This window comes from Anoplophora glabripennis, unplaced genomic scaffold, assembly GCF_000390285.2.
Source record: "Anoplophora glabripennis isolate ALB-LARVAE unplaced genomic scaffold, Agla_2.0 scaffold78, whole genome shotgun sequence".
NCBI lineage: Eukaryota > Metazoa > Arthropoda > Insecta > Coleoptera > Cerambycidae > Anoplophora > Anoplophora glabripennis.
Window position 1 is genome coordinate 796041 of NW_019416286.1, and position 17604 is coordinate 813644.

Below are 17604 nucleotides of genomic sequence, written 5' to 3' on the forward strand. Positions count from 1 at the left end.
AAGTAATGTGATTTTGAAGTATACACTTTTTCTTCCAAAGGCTTCCTTTTAGTTCTTGAAAAAAAATATTTTTTTTGTTTTTATTTATTTTTTCTTAAACTATGAAAGTCATTTGTTTTATATTTACTACGAAGTGTACGAATGATTGATCTGCTTTCACAATAATTTGTAAAATCGATAGAGCACATTTCACAATAGAGTACACTTCATACTAAATATAAAACAAATGGTTTAGGAAAAAATAAATAGAAACCAAAAAAAAGTTTTTTCAAGAGCTTATATCTCTAAAATGAAGCCTTTGGAAGAAAATGTGTATACTTCAAAATGACATTATTTTGACGAGATCTATCGATGGTTAAAGTCCTAATCATAAAAAGTGAATCACCCTGTATATTTGAATGGAACTCATTGTCAGGCTTACAGTGAAACAAAGATTTATAGACTATTATACCTAATAAGGCAGATATGACCAAAGATGTGTGTCATATATTAGATAAACTTCCCAACACATTGAATATATAGACTTTGTATATATAGTATAGACTTTTGGTTTATCTCCCTTATTATTACGTATACTATATAGAACATTAAAAACATATCCTTTACATATAAATAGATAGCGATAAAATATTTCAATAATCAAAATAAATTAAGAAAAATATGCAATTCTGACTTATACACAAATATCGTTTAACCTTTAAGCCAACTTAAGGTTTATTTTTATTTCGTATATAATTTCGACCATATCAGCGTATTTATATCTTAATTATCCTTTTTACGACTATCACTGGTTATTCTTGCAACGTTTATGCAAATTTATGTTTGTACTTAAATAATGTGCAGTGGAAACACTAATCAGTTTTTCTCAGACATCGGTGCATAATCTGTTAAGAAATTCGCTTTAATACGATGCAAAAATACTGCGTAATAATTTTTGTGTCTCTCTTATGTGCCGCCATTGTGTGCAGCAGGTCTGTAGTAAGAACAGGTAATTTTACATAGGTATAAGGCTTATGAATATTCTTAATTTCGATGAGTGTGCTTGTTTTAAAAACAACAAATATTTTGAAAAGGCAACTGTCAAATGTCTTTTCCGTCATAAACTTGCATACATTTTTATTTATCTTGTATACTTTCCTTCACGAATGTACAAAAAAAATTGCATTATCTCGGCTTCTAATGGACCAATTTCTATCTTTTTTTATCCAATGTCCCGCGAGCCAAGGAATCCGAATATTGTAATGCCAACTGTCTAATTTGCACATATTTTTGTTATAAACAAAGTTGGTTATTTATGCATTAAATATACTGTATATTTTACCCTATAAGTACTATTGCATTTTTTCAATGAAAAAATTTGTTTACGTATATATTTCAACACTCTGAATATGGATGTATTTAGTTATAATTATTACAATTATTTAAATAATTTTAATTTAAAATCAAAAAAAAAATTATTTGGAAATTAATTTGTTTGTTAAATACAGATAAAATTAAGAAAAATAGTACTTTAAAATTATAATTTTTGAAAAAAAAACTAAATTGCAAATTGATAAATGTAATCTAATTGTTTAAAAATAAAAAAAGGAGGGTTAACTTTAAAAATTTTCTTTGGCCCTCCCTCCTAATCAACCAATTTCAAATTTTCAAAAACCATTTAAAAGGCTGAGCGGTCTTTTCTATGTGAAAAAATTTTCATGTATCCAGATGCTTTAATTGAGGCTGTGCAACATTTTGAAAATTCGAAAAAATTTTTTCAAAATTTTTTTCAAAAAATTATTTTGCGAAAACTATCGAATCGATTTTAATGAAATTTGGGTGTTGTTTTATTATACTATAAAGGTTTTTTACCAAAATTAGAATGCCTTCGGAGCAATTAAAATATTTTAAAAAAATTATCCAAAAAACTTATTTTGCCATTTTTTCATCAATTACCTATTGCCATTTTGCAACATCGGTAATAAATTTAAAAATTTTTAACTTACAGTATATTATGCATGCAAAATTCAATTCTAAAACTTTTTTTCCTCTTCAATATTCTTCCAAAATGCATACAGACAGATCCGCCCTGGTCTATATCAATTTAAACGTTTTCCAAATAGTGGATTAAGTTCCATAATTTCCTTAAATTAATTTTTGATACACTTAAATCCAGTACTTCAGAATTATTGCAATTGTTTATATGGTTACTTTATGTAATCAGTCTAACTTTGACCTTTATCTTGGATACGTAGTCGTGTTTATTGCCGTGGTATTTTCTAGAAAACGTTTCCATGTGTATATTATTAGCTAATTGGCGATTATCATACATTTCCAGTTACTTCTTCAGTCGAAAAATATTAGTCACGCTGTAAATAAGCATTTGTTTATCAACGTGTTACGAATATAAATCACTTTTAGTTAATACGACCGTCAGAAATAAGCGACACTATCACAATGGCGCACAAGGAATTGTTAGTTTTGGTGTGCATTTTTGCGACTGTTATTGAGGTTTACAACAAGCCTACCTACAAATCAGGTACCTATTGTTAATGCTTCCATTTTTAGTTAGAAGAATAAAGTAGTAAAAGTATTATTAATATTAACCTAGTTCTAATTGCATAAAATTATTTGTTTAAAGAAAAAGATAAATGTATAATAATTGTATCATTAAATAACATATTCTGCAAGATTTGAGAGATTTTAATTTATTCGGGCCTGTATTTTGAGTACCGGTTAAGGCTAAATAAGATGATTAGGGTGCGAATATACTTGTCTTATATAATAGTCCAATTAGTTAATCAAGTCTCAACTAGTACACAAAACACTGACCTTTGGAGGGATAGGATAAATAGAGATTCACGTATTAAAGATGGTAAAAAAGACAACATTAAATAATTATGTAAAATATAAATATATAATATAAAATATAAATAACAAGAAAAACAATTTTAAGATCTGCAGTCGTGCAAAATATATAAACTTTCATTCATCTTGTCTATACACATTTCAAATTCAAATGGTAACTGTTTTGGTCTAGGTTAAACTTTTTGGAAACCTCCAAATATAGATCATTTTGAAACTTTCCTATATACTTTGAGGTTCCATTAGGAACCAGTTTATATTAATGACTTCAACGCTATCGGGCATCGTCAGATTTCATAAGTAAACAATTTTTATATCTTGGATATTACGTTGGACATAATGGCATTCTCATCTCAAGTTCATTAATGTTGTCAAAACACAAGAAAAGTTGGAGAGGATCAAATATATCGAATCTTCAAAAATACAATGCAAGCGTGATAGTCAGAAAATTAGTTTTATTTTATATGTTTTCTTGAATTTTTCTATAGTTATTTTAAAAAATATTTGTCTAATTGCAGGTATTCATGAATGTTTTAAAGAGGAGTGCCCGGATAACACTTTCGCCTGTGAAAGATTAACACGTGTTTCAGATGACAAGAAGCATATAGTATCAGAAATACACTGCTTGGACTTGGAGGGTATGTGACCGTTCTTATAAAACCTTCGAAATTATTGCTAAAGAAACACAAGGGACTTAAATTGTTTCTTAACAAATTATCAATCATAAGATGTGAGAGGTACCAAAAAATTACAACATTCTTACAGAAAATGAACACATTCTAAAAAAAAATTGGGTATAATTAGACTTAAGGTCCTTACACGCAGGAAATTGTGCATTATTTAATGAGAGGTGTTCCTAAATTGAATATATAACGTTTAATAATGTTCACTCTCTCTTAATGTTAATAGCACATAATTTTCTATTCTAGGTAAAGCCCTTAAAAATGTGACAAATTATCAAGACAATCCGTATGGCCCTGATACGGATTTCAAAGGTTACAATTACAAAGGTGCTTTTGAGATATCGCTTGACAATGAAAATGATGAAAATACACCCAAGGAAAGTCATGGCAAACATAAAAATACAGATTCTGAAGTGGAAGACTTAAACGCTCGATAAAATTACTATAAAATAAATGTTACGTAGTATTTAATCAAAAAATACCAATATAAATATGTAATTAATTAATTAATGGACTGATATATTGTTTAATATTGACTTGTTATTATTTGTTGTACGTAATATAAATAAATGTTAATACTAAATAAATATATAATTTGTTTAACGTAAAATTAGAGTATTAGTTGTGGGTGGATCTATAGATAGTGGTGTAAAAATTAAAATGAAATTTACTTAAATTACTTTTTGCCATAAATTCAGGATTAACTATTGACAACACCGTATTTTTTCAAATTTAGATACAATTTCCTTTTTTTATCTGTACTATGTTTCTTAATGTAACAGAACGAATTTCCTTTCAAAATTAACATGTCCCTCTTTTATCGCAAAATTATACGTATTTGATGAAATTTAATTAAGATAACATGATTTTGCATGCAGGATATCAGAAATTATTTATGAAACATGGAATTGACGTGATACACTAGGCACAGAAATTAAGGGATATTAAAAATATTCCAAAATTTTGGGTAATTTTCAAAGAGCTGTAAGTTGGAGGGAAACGGTCGTACAGAGAATAAAAAAATGGAAATTGAAGCTCCAAGTGTCTAGTTTTCAGATATGTAGTTTAATTTTTTTTAGCGTCAGCAGTTTTTGTTTAATCATAAGAAAAAATCAACGGAAAAAAAATTGTAAATTTTTGCTTTTTTAAAAGGCCTATGGACTTCAAAAATTGTTTTTGATAATTTCATCATAAAGCTCTTTTAGGTAATTTAATTCTCTTCAATTTGAGCAGTTCCGAAGCCTTCTACGATTATTTGTCACTGAGTTATCATCGATCAAAGCAAAAAAATAATTTTTGACTTTGGCAATCAATTACTCGGGAAATAATGGTCGTACCGAAAATCTAAGCTGGATTTTGAAAACTGGAAAGTATTCTCTACAAGTAGCAACTATGGGTTTTTGATAAAAAGTGAAAATGTTGGTTAGAAAAAGGTGAAAAATTGCATAATTAGGGATATTTGAATAACTTGGTATAACTTTGCAAATAATGAATAAATAAAGGATATCAAGGTTTGTGTACATTGTTTTTTAACAATTGTACTTTTGTGTTACTTTTTTACTTGTTTTATACATAACATAATAATATCTACTAAAAATCTTGTCTAAGGGATTTTAATTTCAAATTTATTAAATTAATTTCATTTTAGTATACTTACATACCTTTAAAGCAGGGAACTTTAAACTTTAACATCTTCAGGTACTAGCTGAAAATGATAGGCAACACACTATACGGAACATCTGGCCTGAATTTATTCATTCCATTCTGTAATTCTTATTTCAGCCGATTTCAGCATGTAGTAGTCAAGGGGTCATTGACCAGTCATTGAATTTTTTAATTAAAGTATAAATTCCTTCTTATAACATCAAACATTTTATGAATAAGTTTCTAATTATAAAGTCAAGACGTCAGAAAATATTATTCCAACCTATTTTATATACTTAATCTTGTAATTTTGATATGTAATTATAAATTTCAAAACATAAACTGTAAGGAAAGTAAGATCTGCACTTGTCTATTTCTTCCTGTCTGAATGATAACGCGTTTCCTGTCGGCATTTAAAATTTTACATTGGAAATAAGATAAAAATACTTTAAATTCGGATCTGGTAATATAAACATAATTTATACATACTATTCTGCTTGTGAATGTATAATACCTAACAGTTCTTGATTATAAATGAGAGAGATCTGCTAGTTTTAAAGTGAGTGTTCCTAGATAGTTTAAAATGGCAAGAATACAATGGAAATCTTGTCGTACACTAGGATTATTTGTTGGTTTATTTATTTTGTATTTATGTATTCGTGTCCAGAATTATGAGCATAAGGCGTTTATTTTTCTTCCAACCACTCATCCAAACGAAGTATGGGAATTTGTAGCTGACTTTAGTAACATGAAGTATTTAAATCCTACAATGTAAGTTATACTTTCAAGAATAAGTAATATAAACTTATTGATGTTATTCCTCAGTATAGATTTTGACATTGTCGAAGAAAAGGGCAACTATGGTCATTGGAAGTATTCTACAAAATATTCAGAAAAATTATCTCACTGGCCGTATTTACCTAATCATGCTATCGCTCATTTTGATATTCAAGGAGATTCCAAAACACATGTTTATTATATAAATTCTACACACAGAACTTGCTTATTTATGGGTATCTACTGTCGTAAGTATTCGTTAATGAAATGCCTTCTTAAATTTATTAAAACTACATGAATTTATAGTAAAAATGAGGACTTTTCGTTATTGCTATTGTAAAATGAATTACTAATAAAACTTTAATGATGTACTGTCACTATCTAATTAACTTAACACTATTTCTCTTTTATGTATTTTTAGTAAATGCCAGCAGTGAATTTAAATTCACAAATAGCAATTCGTCCAATGGGGCTGTGTGTGAGGAATTTGTTCAGTACCAGTGCCCTTCACTTCTGTCAGAATTTTGCAAAAGAGAAGTCGTTTTTCAAAGGAAATCGATTATGAATAATTTGAGGAAGAAATTTGCAGAACGGAAACACTAAAACTGTAATAAATGTAGTAAACTTACCAAAGAATATATTTAACATGACTGGCATTGATCCTGGGATATGCTTAAGTATAAAGTTAAAAGGCAGTGAAAGATAAATAACATTATTTTCACTATCAATATTAACTGATTAATTAACATGTATATAGTTTATTAAAATTTAATAAACACTTTTTCACACTTCAAAGTTCCACACACAATATTCACATTTTATTTTATCAACCTTCATTAATCTATAAAGAAAAAAAATATACTCACAAAACACATACTGTATCACTGTATTTCTATTATGTGTAAAATGTTTCAAATTTTAATATTCAAATAATCCAAATTTTAAATTTGGATTGGGATTAGTATGTTTTAGTTTTAGACGGTTATGTAGAAACCTTCTAAACCTTCTTATCGGACCACATTAAAGGCGTTTTCGCGAACATTGAAATTTGAATTATCGGTTCAGTTAGTGGAGATCAATTGAGATACACTCAATCAGTACAGTAAACGATGGTGATTTTACAAATCGGTGGTCATAGAAATCTATGTCTAGATTTCTAAAATCATTTAGATCATTTTATGCTAAATTGAAACTGTATTCGTTATATAAAACTGAGAATATAGAGCATTGTATATCTTAATATAATTTTACACATTAATCGGTTAACTATGTAATCTCATTTTTCGTAAATAATTAAATTTGCATGTATTGCTTGTACTCTCTTCACCATCCATCTAACCCAGCCAAGTTTTCTATATTTGTTTTACGTTGTAATGTTCATTAAAAGGCTTTATTAGCAAAGTTATTGGTATTGTTATTGTGTTGTTTAGGAAAACCTATCTGTTTCCGACTTCAGTGAACTTGTATTTCTATTCGATCGCCACTCCTAGGAAATTTTCGAAAACGCCTTATTTTAGAGTTACATCACAGCATTGTTTCCTATGCTGTGAATGCACGAACAAAAAATAAAGTGATTATTATTTCCTATTGTCTCTGTTCAAGTTCTATTGTTAAACACCACAGAGCTGGGTGACGATTCAAAAGTAAGTGTGGAAAAATGTAGAGCACTCCGATGTATCACGCACCTGTGCATTGGAACGTACTCCTTGTGAATTAAAAGTACATGAGGAACGCTTCAGTCGGTACACCCCATAGAACACCCTAAAGCAGCTGTGATCTTGATGATCTTAACTCCATGATCTTAACCTACAATATTTTGGTGGAAAATAATCGTTCGAAAATGGAGCACAAGTTACTTTACCTTAATAACTAGTAATTCGTAATTATTTATCTACAGACAGTAGACAGCATTTTATAATATACGTAGCAAATGTGTATTTAATAAACGATACGTGAGTTTAAAATAGAAAGCATAAAACGTGAAATATGGATGCATATGATATTTTTAAAAAATTGACAAGGGGAGCTAAATTTTCAAAGAAAAGTAATGTCAAGTTAGAAAAGGTGAGTAAAAATATTTTGTAATCTGTACTTATTTCGTATTTACGAAAATATTTCTTAATGCTTAGGCATATAAGACAGGTTCCGTTTTGGTTTTAAATAATACATGACTTATATGACATTAGATCATAAAGGTTTGATTCTTAAACCATTTTATACTTTTTATTTTCAGAAGCAATTAAATGAAGATATTAAAATAAAAGTTGAGAAAGAGGAAGAAACATGCAAAAAATCCAATACGTTATCCAGAAAGGAACAAAATCCTATTACACTATTAAGCGGTTTAAATCCTACAGAGAAAAAAGGTAAAAAACGAAAGAATGACGCTCATCATAGTGAACAAAAAACGAAAATATTGAAGATAGAAGAGGTAATATATAAGTACATAACTTAATAAACAGTAGATTTATATTTAAGTATCTTATTTCTAGATAAACCATTACCGAAACATAAATAATATTAATGTTGTTGGCCGACATGTACCAGAACCCGCAAAATCATTTGATGAATTCAAAGTTGATGAAGACATTATTGAGAACTTGAAGAAGTGTGGTTATGAGGAACCTACACCTATTCAGAAACAAGCAGTACCCTTAATGTTGGAGGTAATTTAATTTTGAATAATTATGAAAAATAAATAAATTATATTCTATTACATAGGTTCTCTTTACATATTAGTAAAAATATTCAATAATGGCACTAATATGTTTAAATTTATGAGGTACCTATTTGTGTTATCATTAATTTGTCCCGCCAGGGAAGACAAATTTTAGGATGTGCCCCAACAGGTTCAGGTAAAACAGCCGCGTTTCTCGTGCCCATAATTCAGACTTTAAATGGACCACGGCGAGAAGGATTTAGAGCTCTAATTTTATGTCCGACTCGAGAGCTTGCTAAACAGACCCAAAGAGAATGTGTCAGATTATCCGAAGGCAGAGGCTTTCGGATACACGTTATCAGTAAAATAAAACAAGCATTGACCCAGTATGGGCCGAAGAGTTCAAAGAAATTTGGTAAGTTATCAAAATGTATTTTATACGGTTATACTAAGTAAATTGTGGCTTCTAGACATCCTTATAACCACACCAAATAGAATATGCTACTTGTCGAAACAAGATCCTCCTGCTATATCATTGACTAAGTAAGTTGTATATTTTTTTACCATTGTGATATAATTATATTAAGATTGCATCATTTGACGAGGGTTGCCTTTTAATTTTTGGGAATTGATATGTGACAACTGACGTCCTTATCGTAAAGTTTGATTTTTTGTCGGAATACTTGCTCAGAATGTTTTGACGTATAGACACTATTTGTGTTGTTTACAGTGACTTGAAAAATTCATCTCAGCCGAAAAATAGAATAGAACATAGCCATATACGATAATTAATTTCTTTTTTGTTCTCTATTCCCGAAATATAGAAGGCAACCCTCATATTCTGCTATGTTTAAAACCTAAGGAAATATTTCCTTTCATTAGTTAAAGTACAATTTGTAAATATTAAAGTCCTTGTAAAATATTTCAGTATTCAGTGGTTAGTAATCGACGAAGCAGATAAGTTATTTGAATCGGGAAATAGAGGATTTTGGGATCAATTGAGTGAGATTCTGACAGCTTGTAATGGAGAAAATCGCAAAATAGCAATGTTCAGTGCTACTTATACACCAGCAGTAGCCAAGTGGTGTGTTCACAATATGAAAGGTTTAGTTAGAGTTACTGTAGGGCAAAGGTAATATTGTTATAATCATTTTTATATTTCACTTGCCAATTTTGTTTTTATCAGAAACTCCGCTACTGACTTAGTGGATCAAGAATTACTTTTTGTTGGGAATGAACAGGGAAAATTGTTAGCTCTACGAGACATTATAAGGGCTGGGATAAGTCCCCCTGTTCTTATATTTGTACAGAGTAAGGAAAGGGCACAACAGTTATTTAATGAACTTATCTATGATGGAATTAACGTTGATGCTATTCACGCCGATAGAACTCAGTTGCAGGTAATATTATTGAGGCATTCCATGCCAAAACGACCACTTTTAACCCTACCCATTTCGATTTGGTTGAAACTTTTTTATTGTTTTCTACCCCATTGAAAACCTGAGAATATTTTCAATTTTTTTTCACCCAACTCAAAAAAAGATGAATTCTTGAAAAAAATAGTTTTTTTTTTAAATAAGCATAACTTTTTCAAAAATTGAGTTATCGTGAAATTTTTTTTCAAAATTTGTGTTATATGTACTTTTTGAAAAAAAAATATCAAAATTATGTGAATCTATCTTCTGTTTTTTTTTTCAATTTTCAAAAAAAACGAAAATTTCTCGATTACCTTATTTGAAAAAAAATTGTTTTTCTTATAAAAAACTACACTTTTTATAAATGCTCAAATTCTTTCAGAGTGGTGTTTTTTTCGTATCAATTTTTTTTTTATTTGAAAAATTTTTTTTTTTCAAATTTAGCCTACTTCACATACCATTTTGAAAAATTTTGAAAATGTATATAGAATCCTAAAATTGAAAAAAAATATATGAAAGAAATAATAGATTTTTTTGTTAAGAAAAAAATAGATGTATTTGAAAAGTTTTTTTGTATTTTTTTTCCAAAAACCACATACAAAAACAAAGAAAATGAAAAAAAAAGTTATTTGGTTCATTTTTGGACGAACAGTGGGCTTTAACTTAAATAATTCATTTTGAAACCATCCTCTTTTGACTTTTTGAAATTGTCATCAGTCGCTGCATAGAATAAATTTTTTCAATTTTGGGATTCAATATACATTTTAAAAAATTTTCAAAATATGTGAAATAAGATTTGAAAAAAAAAAATTTTTTCAATTAATAAAAAAAATAGAAAACGAAAAAGCACCCCTCTGAAAATATTTGAGGATTTATAAAAAATGTTTTTTTATAAGAAAAAAAAATTTCAAAAATGGTAAATCATCGAAAAATTTTCTTTTTTTTTTGAAAATTGAAAAAAGTGAAGATAGGTCCAGAAATGTGGATCTATTTTTTTTCTCAAAATGTACATTTAAGAACAAAAATTGAAAAAAAAAGTTCCGATTACTCCAACTTTTGAAAAAGTTATGGTTATTTTAAAAAAAAAGCTTTTATTTCAAGAATTCATCTTTTTTTGAGTTGGTGAAAAAATTTGGAAAAACAGGTTTTCAACGGGGTAGAAAACAATAAAAAAGTTTCAGCCAGTGGTCGATTTGGCCTGGAATGCCCCTATTCTACTTTTATTAATTGTTACCCATATGAGAATATTAAATTCCAAATTATATATAGCGATGTTGAATAAGTTCTTGCTGTTTTCCAACAGATGGCATTACCAGAACAGCAGTATAAGGTGGTAACGCACCTATTGAGAAGTACTGTAAGCAAACTTGAAATTCAGTATATGTTATTTCGCGGAAGTGTAAACTACTTTTTCTTTAATAGTGTTAAACATGTCGAAAGAGTATTTGCAGGGAATTTTTCTGCACTACTTTATTCAAAAGAAATGCACAGCTGAAGCACATAGAATCCTTTTTGAGACTTACGGTGACCATGCTCTGTCGCAAACAACATGCGTAGATTGAGTTAGACATTTCAAAAATAATGATTTTGATGTTGAGATAAAGAACGCTCTGGCACACGGAAACAGTTTGAAGATGAAGAACTGGAGGCATTATTTCATGAAAACTTGTCAGACGCTAGCTGATCTTAAAGAATCATTAGGAGTTGATCACGTAATGGTTTCGAAATGTTTGAAAGCATTAAGAATGAGAAGCAAAGACATTGGGTTCCGTACGGGTTGAATTCGAGAGACGTCAAACAGTGTCTTTGCACATTTGAACAGCTGCTTCAACGGCAGAAAACGAAAGGGTTTTTGCATCGTATTGTGAGTGGTGATGAAAAGTAGATGTGCTACGATAATCCTAAGCGTAGATAACTGTGGGACAATGAATCAACATCGTCATCAAAACCGAATATCCATGGTTTCAGGCAGAAGCCTGAGGGTTGTTTTCGGTGTGCAGCAAAATAAAACGCTCTCTCAACTGTAAAAATAAAAGTATTTTTATTGAAAACAAAGTTTGTGAAAAAGACGTGTTGTTGGGGTGAGCGTTCGCTGGAGAGTCTTCGTGGTGTGGAGTCGCTCGCAGAAGTACCTGGTCCTTGGCGCCCATCTGCTGTCAACCTTTTTTGGAACTCTGTTACGTCCTGGATGGCGTTAGGCTGGCGCTATTGACATAGTACCTACTTAAAGATGTATCACTTGCAGAAATGTGTACCCACAATACATACCGTGACGTGTTTTTTACTATTCTTTTTTAAATAAATCATTAATTTTCATGAAAAAATAGCGAGAACTTACTCAACACCCCATTACTTTGGTTTTTCCTATGAATATTTACATATTTTTAGCGAGATAATACAGTCAGAAGTTTCCGAGAAGGTCAAATTTGGGTTTTGATATGCACTGAACTCATGGCCCGTGGTGTTGACTTTAAAGGTGTGAATTTAGTGATAAACTACGACTATCCTTCGTCTGCTATATCCTACATCCATAGGATAGGCAGAGCTGGCCGTGCAGGAAGAAGAGGAAAGGCAGTTACTTTTTTTACAACAGGGGATACGGTTAACCTTAGAAGGTAATTAAAAAAAATGAAAGCCTATGCAGAATTTCGGATAGTTTATGGATCCAATTCTGATACACTTTTCTCAATTTTAGTATTGCTCATGTGTTGAAACAATCTGGGTGTAAAGTGCCTCCTTATATGTTGACGATGAAAAAGAAAAGCAGGAAGGAAAGGAAACAGTTAGAAAAAAGTGCTCCTAAGAGGGACGAAATAATCACTAAGCCCATATATGAAAGAAAAAAGTGGAAAAGACATAAAAAGAAAAAAGAATAATTTTTTTTAAATCGTTTTATAATAAATACGTATTATGATATGCTTTGAAGTCTTTTGTTACTGATGAGGAAATATATTAGTATAAAATAAACTTTAAAGTATTCATTTTATTTTTTATACTCATGAACTGTGATTACCTGAAACGAAATGCTTTATTTCTCCAAAAATTTCATAAAGAATTTCCGAAATTTTTCCGTGATTTTTGACAGACTGTATTTAGGTGGCAAATGGTCGTATCGAGAATTAAAAAAAGTATTTTGAAGCTCTAAGATTAAGTTTTTAGATCTTTCAAGAGCGAGACAAAAAAATTTTTCTATTTTTTTTTTAGCACGAATTTGGAAAAAATTTTTCAGCTAAGCCATGGACCAGATAACTTGTTTATTCAGCTTCAATTTCCTTTTTTTTTAAATTTCGATATGACCATTTTTCATCAAAATATAGGACTTTTAGTGGAAAAGGATCCTTTTGTCTTCAATCATGAATATCTCGGCGACAAATGGTCGTACAGAGAATTGAAGGACATTTTCGAAAACTGGAATAAATCTCCTATAACATGCTGCCGCAAGTTTTCGGAAAAAAAAAATTTTTTCATCTTTTACACGAATTTAAAAAAAAACAGGAAAAAGAGGTAATTTATAGTTTTTTAGAAAATTGATGGCTAAATTAGAAATATTCATGAAATGACTAATGTTAAGCATGTGTTTTACAGTTCGATATACCCTGAAGATTCCTATGAAGTTTCATCTCGATCTAGCGAACCGTTTCTGTTTCAGTTACACTTTTGAAAAAAATTAAAGGGTCATGGTTTTTGAGCTTAAACATTTCATAATCATGATTACCTAATATAGAAAAAAAAAATTTTTTTTGAGGTGGTTTTCTTACATTTTTACCGCAAATAACTTTTAAATTGATGAAAAAAAAAATCGAAAAATTTTCGAATTTTATGTTTTTTTTGTTTTTTTTTTGGAAAACCTTCCGGACATTGAAGAAAACAAAATCCAATTGTTTCCAGCACAATTAGGCTTTTCCATTCTATGCTTCTGTTCTTTCATGAACTTTTAATTAAATTAAAATTAAAGATATATCTTAAGAATATTCCTACCCTTCCAGAGCCTTAGGTATTTTAGATATGAAAGTATATTTGATGTACACAGTGTCGAGGACATCATTTAATTATTTTAGAAATCTTGAAATAAAATGAATCGAAAATACCTACAAAAAATCTAAAATGTAAAAATAGTTAATTATTTTTAATAATAAAGTTGCTATAATAGTCATCGTTAATAAATTTCAACTATATTTGTTATGAAAAAACTTAATTTCGAAGATAATATAATATTTAGATAATCATTTAACTTATTAATTGACATCGGCAGTTTCTTAATAGATAATCTGCTATAAAGTAGATCATTCGGATCAACTCTTTGGCAACCTTATCGTTATAGTCTTAACGAAAAATCCATAAATCTTGGCGTCATCAATATTAACGATTCGTTTACAATGAATAATGACAAACCTTTGTGCATCTACGCTCGAAATAATGCAAAAATGAGGGTATTATATTATAACCCTTTATATGTGGCGACAAATTGGGCCCGATCGGTCCAATAGTTTATGAATAATTGCATTTGCTTATCCCAAACACGATTTTTTTAAACGATTGAGCTAGGTCAGTCAATTTAAACGCCAGGAAATGATAGTTAAAAGTATGAAAATTATGGTATGTTAAAAAAATCAATTTTTTTCAATTTTGTTACATTTTTTTCAATGCAAGGAAGGGGTATATTTTTATAAATAAATAGAAGTAACTCCGGAACTACTGGTCTCAGGAACACGACAGTCATATCACTGGACAGCTAGTAAAAAAAAGATTTAAAAAATATATGCCCTACACCCTTTCTGGGCCGAGATAGCCCTTTTTTTTAAATCACAGCTCCATTGTTTATAAATATTAAGGGCTGAAATTAATGCTATATATGCACAAAGGTCTAAACTTTAGGATACATTCAACTCCACGAAGAATCATGTATAAATAAAAAACTTACAGTAACTCAAAGTGGAGGTAAATTTTCTTAGCTCGTGCTGGAAAACCAGATTCAAAATCGTGTCATTATTTTTTTTTAAACTGGGGTAGCTTATCGAAAAAATGTCAACTAGATCACCAAGCAACCCCTAAAATANTTGTTATGAAAAAACTTAATTTTGAAGATAATATAATATTTAGATAATCATTTAACTTATTAATTGACATCGGCAGTTTCTTAGGAAAAATTCATAAATCTTAGCGTCACCAATATTAACGATTCGTTTACAATGAATAAAGACAAACCTTTGTGCATCTATGCTCGAAATAATGCGAAAATGAGGGTATTATATTATAACCCTTTATATGTGGCCACAAATTGGGCCCGATCGGTCCAATAGTTTATGAATAATTGCAATTGCTTATCCCAAACACGATTTTTTTAAACGATTGAGCTAGGTCAGTGAGTGCATAAAAACGCCAGGAAGTGATAGTTAAAAGTCTGAAAATTATGGTATGTTAAAAAAAATCGATTTTTTTCAATTTTGTCACTTTTTTTTAATACAAAGAAGGGGTATATTTTTATAAATAAATAGAAGTAACTCCGGAACTACTGGTCTCAGGAACATGACGGTCATATCACTGGATAGCTGATAAAAAAACAAAGATTTAAAAAAAATATAATTATACCCTACGCCCTTTCTGGGCCGAGATAGCTCTTTTTTAATCACAGCTCCATTGTTTATAAATATTAAGGGCTGAAATTAATGCTATATACATTAGGATACATTCAACTCCACGAAGATTCATGTATAAATAAAAAACTTACAGTAACTCAAAGTGGAGGTAAATTTTCTTAGCTCGTGCTGGAAAACCAGATTCAAAATCGTGTCATTATTTTTTTTTTAAACTGGGGTAGCTTATCGAAAAAATTACAACTAGACCACCAAGCAACCCCTAAAATAAGGGTTGATTCTTATAAGTGGTCCCCACAAGATCCCGTCGTCAGGAGGGTGCTGCTATCGATTTTTTTACGTTTTTCCGTAGAATGACTGGACTATGTATCATGAAATTATAGTAGCATATATACCTTAGACTTTTTATTCCTTTCGTACGATTTTCATCCCATAAAATAACTACAGAGATACCCCTAAAACCCTGTAATCCCACGGGATACAACCCTTCCGTTTCATTAATTTGACAACAGAGGAAGCTCCTTTTATGACCTGAGAGAAATTATTTTTCACTCAACGTTTGTATACTTACATATTACGTCAGTTCACTTGGCTGAAATGACAAAATATGTATGAGGGTTACATCCGACACCTAACTCTGTTTAATAATTAATTCTAATGGATGTAAACCTTATTTATATATACCTCGAATACGCTTTTGGTCCACCAGTCATTTTACACGAACATCAAAAATATAAATTCAAAATGCTGGGATGGCTAAGGGAAAATGTTAATAGTAAATCGATGCGGCGAATAAATTATCTACGATTATTTCCGGAAAACGTTCAATACGAATTTTAAAAAGTTTTTTCGGTAAGGTATAAGATGATAAATAGCGGCTGTTGCCTATCTGACTACGTAACGATTTCCCTAGACAGCCATTAGTCATTATTATAATTTGATAAATTGAAGTATTTATTGGAGAATAACTCACGCAGTGGCGCTGTCTACTTTGCCACTTTACTACCACCTCTGTAGGACTGTCAATAATAATTCAGCAATGTTTTTAAAATATGAATTAATGAAAAAAACACGATTGCTACCGTCATTTTACCCTCTCTTCTCCTGCACTGGCGTTTATTACCATAATTATCGCAGAACAACCTCAAACAATTTTTTTTAACTGATCCTTTAAAGTTATGGAAGTACAACAGGAATTTATGAAATATAATAGGAATTTACCAAGTCTACTCCTAAACGTAGATAATTTAAGAAATTTTCTCATGCATAAACTTTAATACTCTGAAAAGGGTGGTTTCATCTTAAGTAAATCAGCTATATTAGGTTGCTAAGGGCCTTCAAAGTTCGTAAATTAAAGCTATCTTTTAGTATTCCTGTTTTATATTTTCAGATCATACACTTTCTTTCGAGCCTATTTAAAAATGGTTAAACGTTTTACAAATTTTGTTACCTAAGTACCTACTTACAAAAAGCGTCATAAACAAAACATGGATGCTATTCGAATTTATTTAGATGTTTTTTATACCTATATTGTTTTAACTTTATAAAAACGTTTTGGCTAAGCAATATTAAGTACAACAGACTAAATACCACCCACTATACCAACCACACTATAACAAATATACCCTGGTAAGACCCTTTTATTCGTTTGCTTGGTTTGTTTCTTTTTTTGTTATACTGCAAATGAAATTATATAATGCCAGATTGCATCACCGGGACCTCAGAAAATTTCCCGGAGGACTTGTTAGGTCTTCGCTCGTCGTTAGTAAGTACTTTTTTTCGTTTGTACGTCTGCTTTAACAGCTTACATTTTATAAATATATTGTATGTACTGATTTACACATACATTTCAAGAGATTGATAAATACGTGAGGTAAAATTTGTTTCTGAGATTGCGAAAGCTACAAGACATTAACATCTAACTTATTTTAAATTTGATGAGCGTCGATAGACTTGTTGTCATTTTGTATGGGGCTTCGCATTCAAAA

At 29.9% G+C, this 17604-nt stretch overlaps 3 protein-coding genes across 5 annotated transcripts; all 3 read left to right on the forward strand.

Annotated features, from left to right (window-relative positions):
• The first annotated feature begins 794 nt into the window (after positions 1 to 794).
• On the forward strand, positions 795 to 4041 carry LOC108907933. 2 transcript variants are annotated; one of them, XM_018711780.1, is made up of 3 exons: positions 795 to 988; positions 3363 to 3482; positions 3774 to 4041. In XM_018711780.1, exons 1-3 carry the CDS (start codon positions 910 to 912, stop codon positions 3962 to 3964), a joined length of 390 nt encoding a protein of 129 aa, XP_018567296.1. In that variant the 5' UTR covers positions 795 to 909; the 3' UTR covers positions 3965 to 4041. The 2 variants fall into 2 exon arrangements, with proteins under 2 accessions (XP_018567296.1, XP_018567294.1); XM_018711778.1 differs by lacking the exon at positions 795 to 988 and adding an exon at positions 2280 to 2518.
• A 1453-nt stretch (positions 4042 to 5494) lies between these two features.
• On the forward strand, positions 5495 to 6744 carry LOC108907942. Of its 2 annotated transcripts, XM_018711795.1 has the most exons (4): positions 5497 to 5730; positions 5839 to 5942; positions 5997 to 6196; positions 6370 to 6744. In XM_018711795.1, exons 2-4 carry the CDS (start codon positions 5920 to 5922, stop codon positions 6549 to 6551), a joined length of 405 nt encoding a protein of 134 aa, XP_018567311.1. In that variant the 5' UTR covers positions 5497 to 5730; positions 5839 to 5919; the 3' UTR covers positions 6552 to 6744. The 2 variants fall into 2 exon arrangements, with proteins under 2 accessions (XP_018567310.1, XP_018567311.1); XM_018711794.1 differs by having other exon boundaries at positions 5495 to 5942.
• Positions 6745 to 7739: 995 nt separating this feature from the next.
• On the forward strand, positions 7740 to 12963 carry LOC108907927 (probable ATP-dependent RNA helicase DDX52). The gene is made up of 9 exons (XM_018711770.1): positions 7740 to 8012; positions 8182 to 8379; positions 8441 to 8614; positions 8767 to 9022; positions 9078 to 9150; positions 9536 to 9739; positions 9794 to 10007; positions 12411 to 12637; positions 12718 to 12963. Exons 1-9 carry the CDS (start codon positions 7935 to 7937, stop codon positions 12896 to 12898), a joined length of 1605 nt encoding a protein of 534 aa, XP_018567286.1. The 5' UTR covers positions 7740 to 7934; the 3' UTR covers positions 12899 to 12963.
• Positions 12964 to 17604: the final 4641 nt, after the last annotated feature.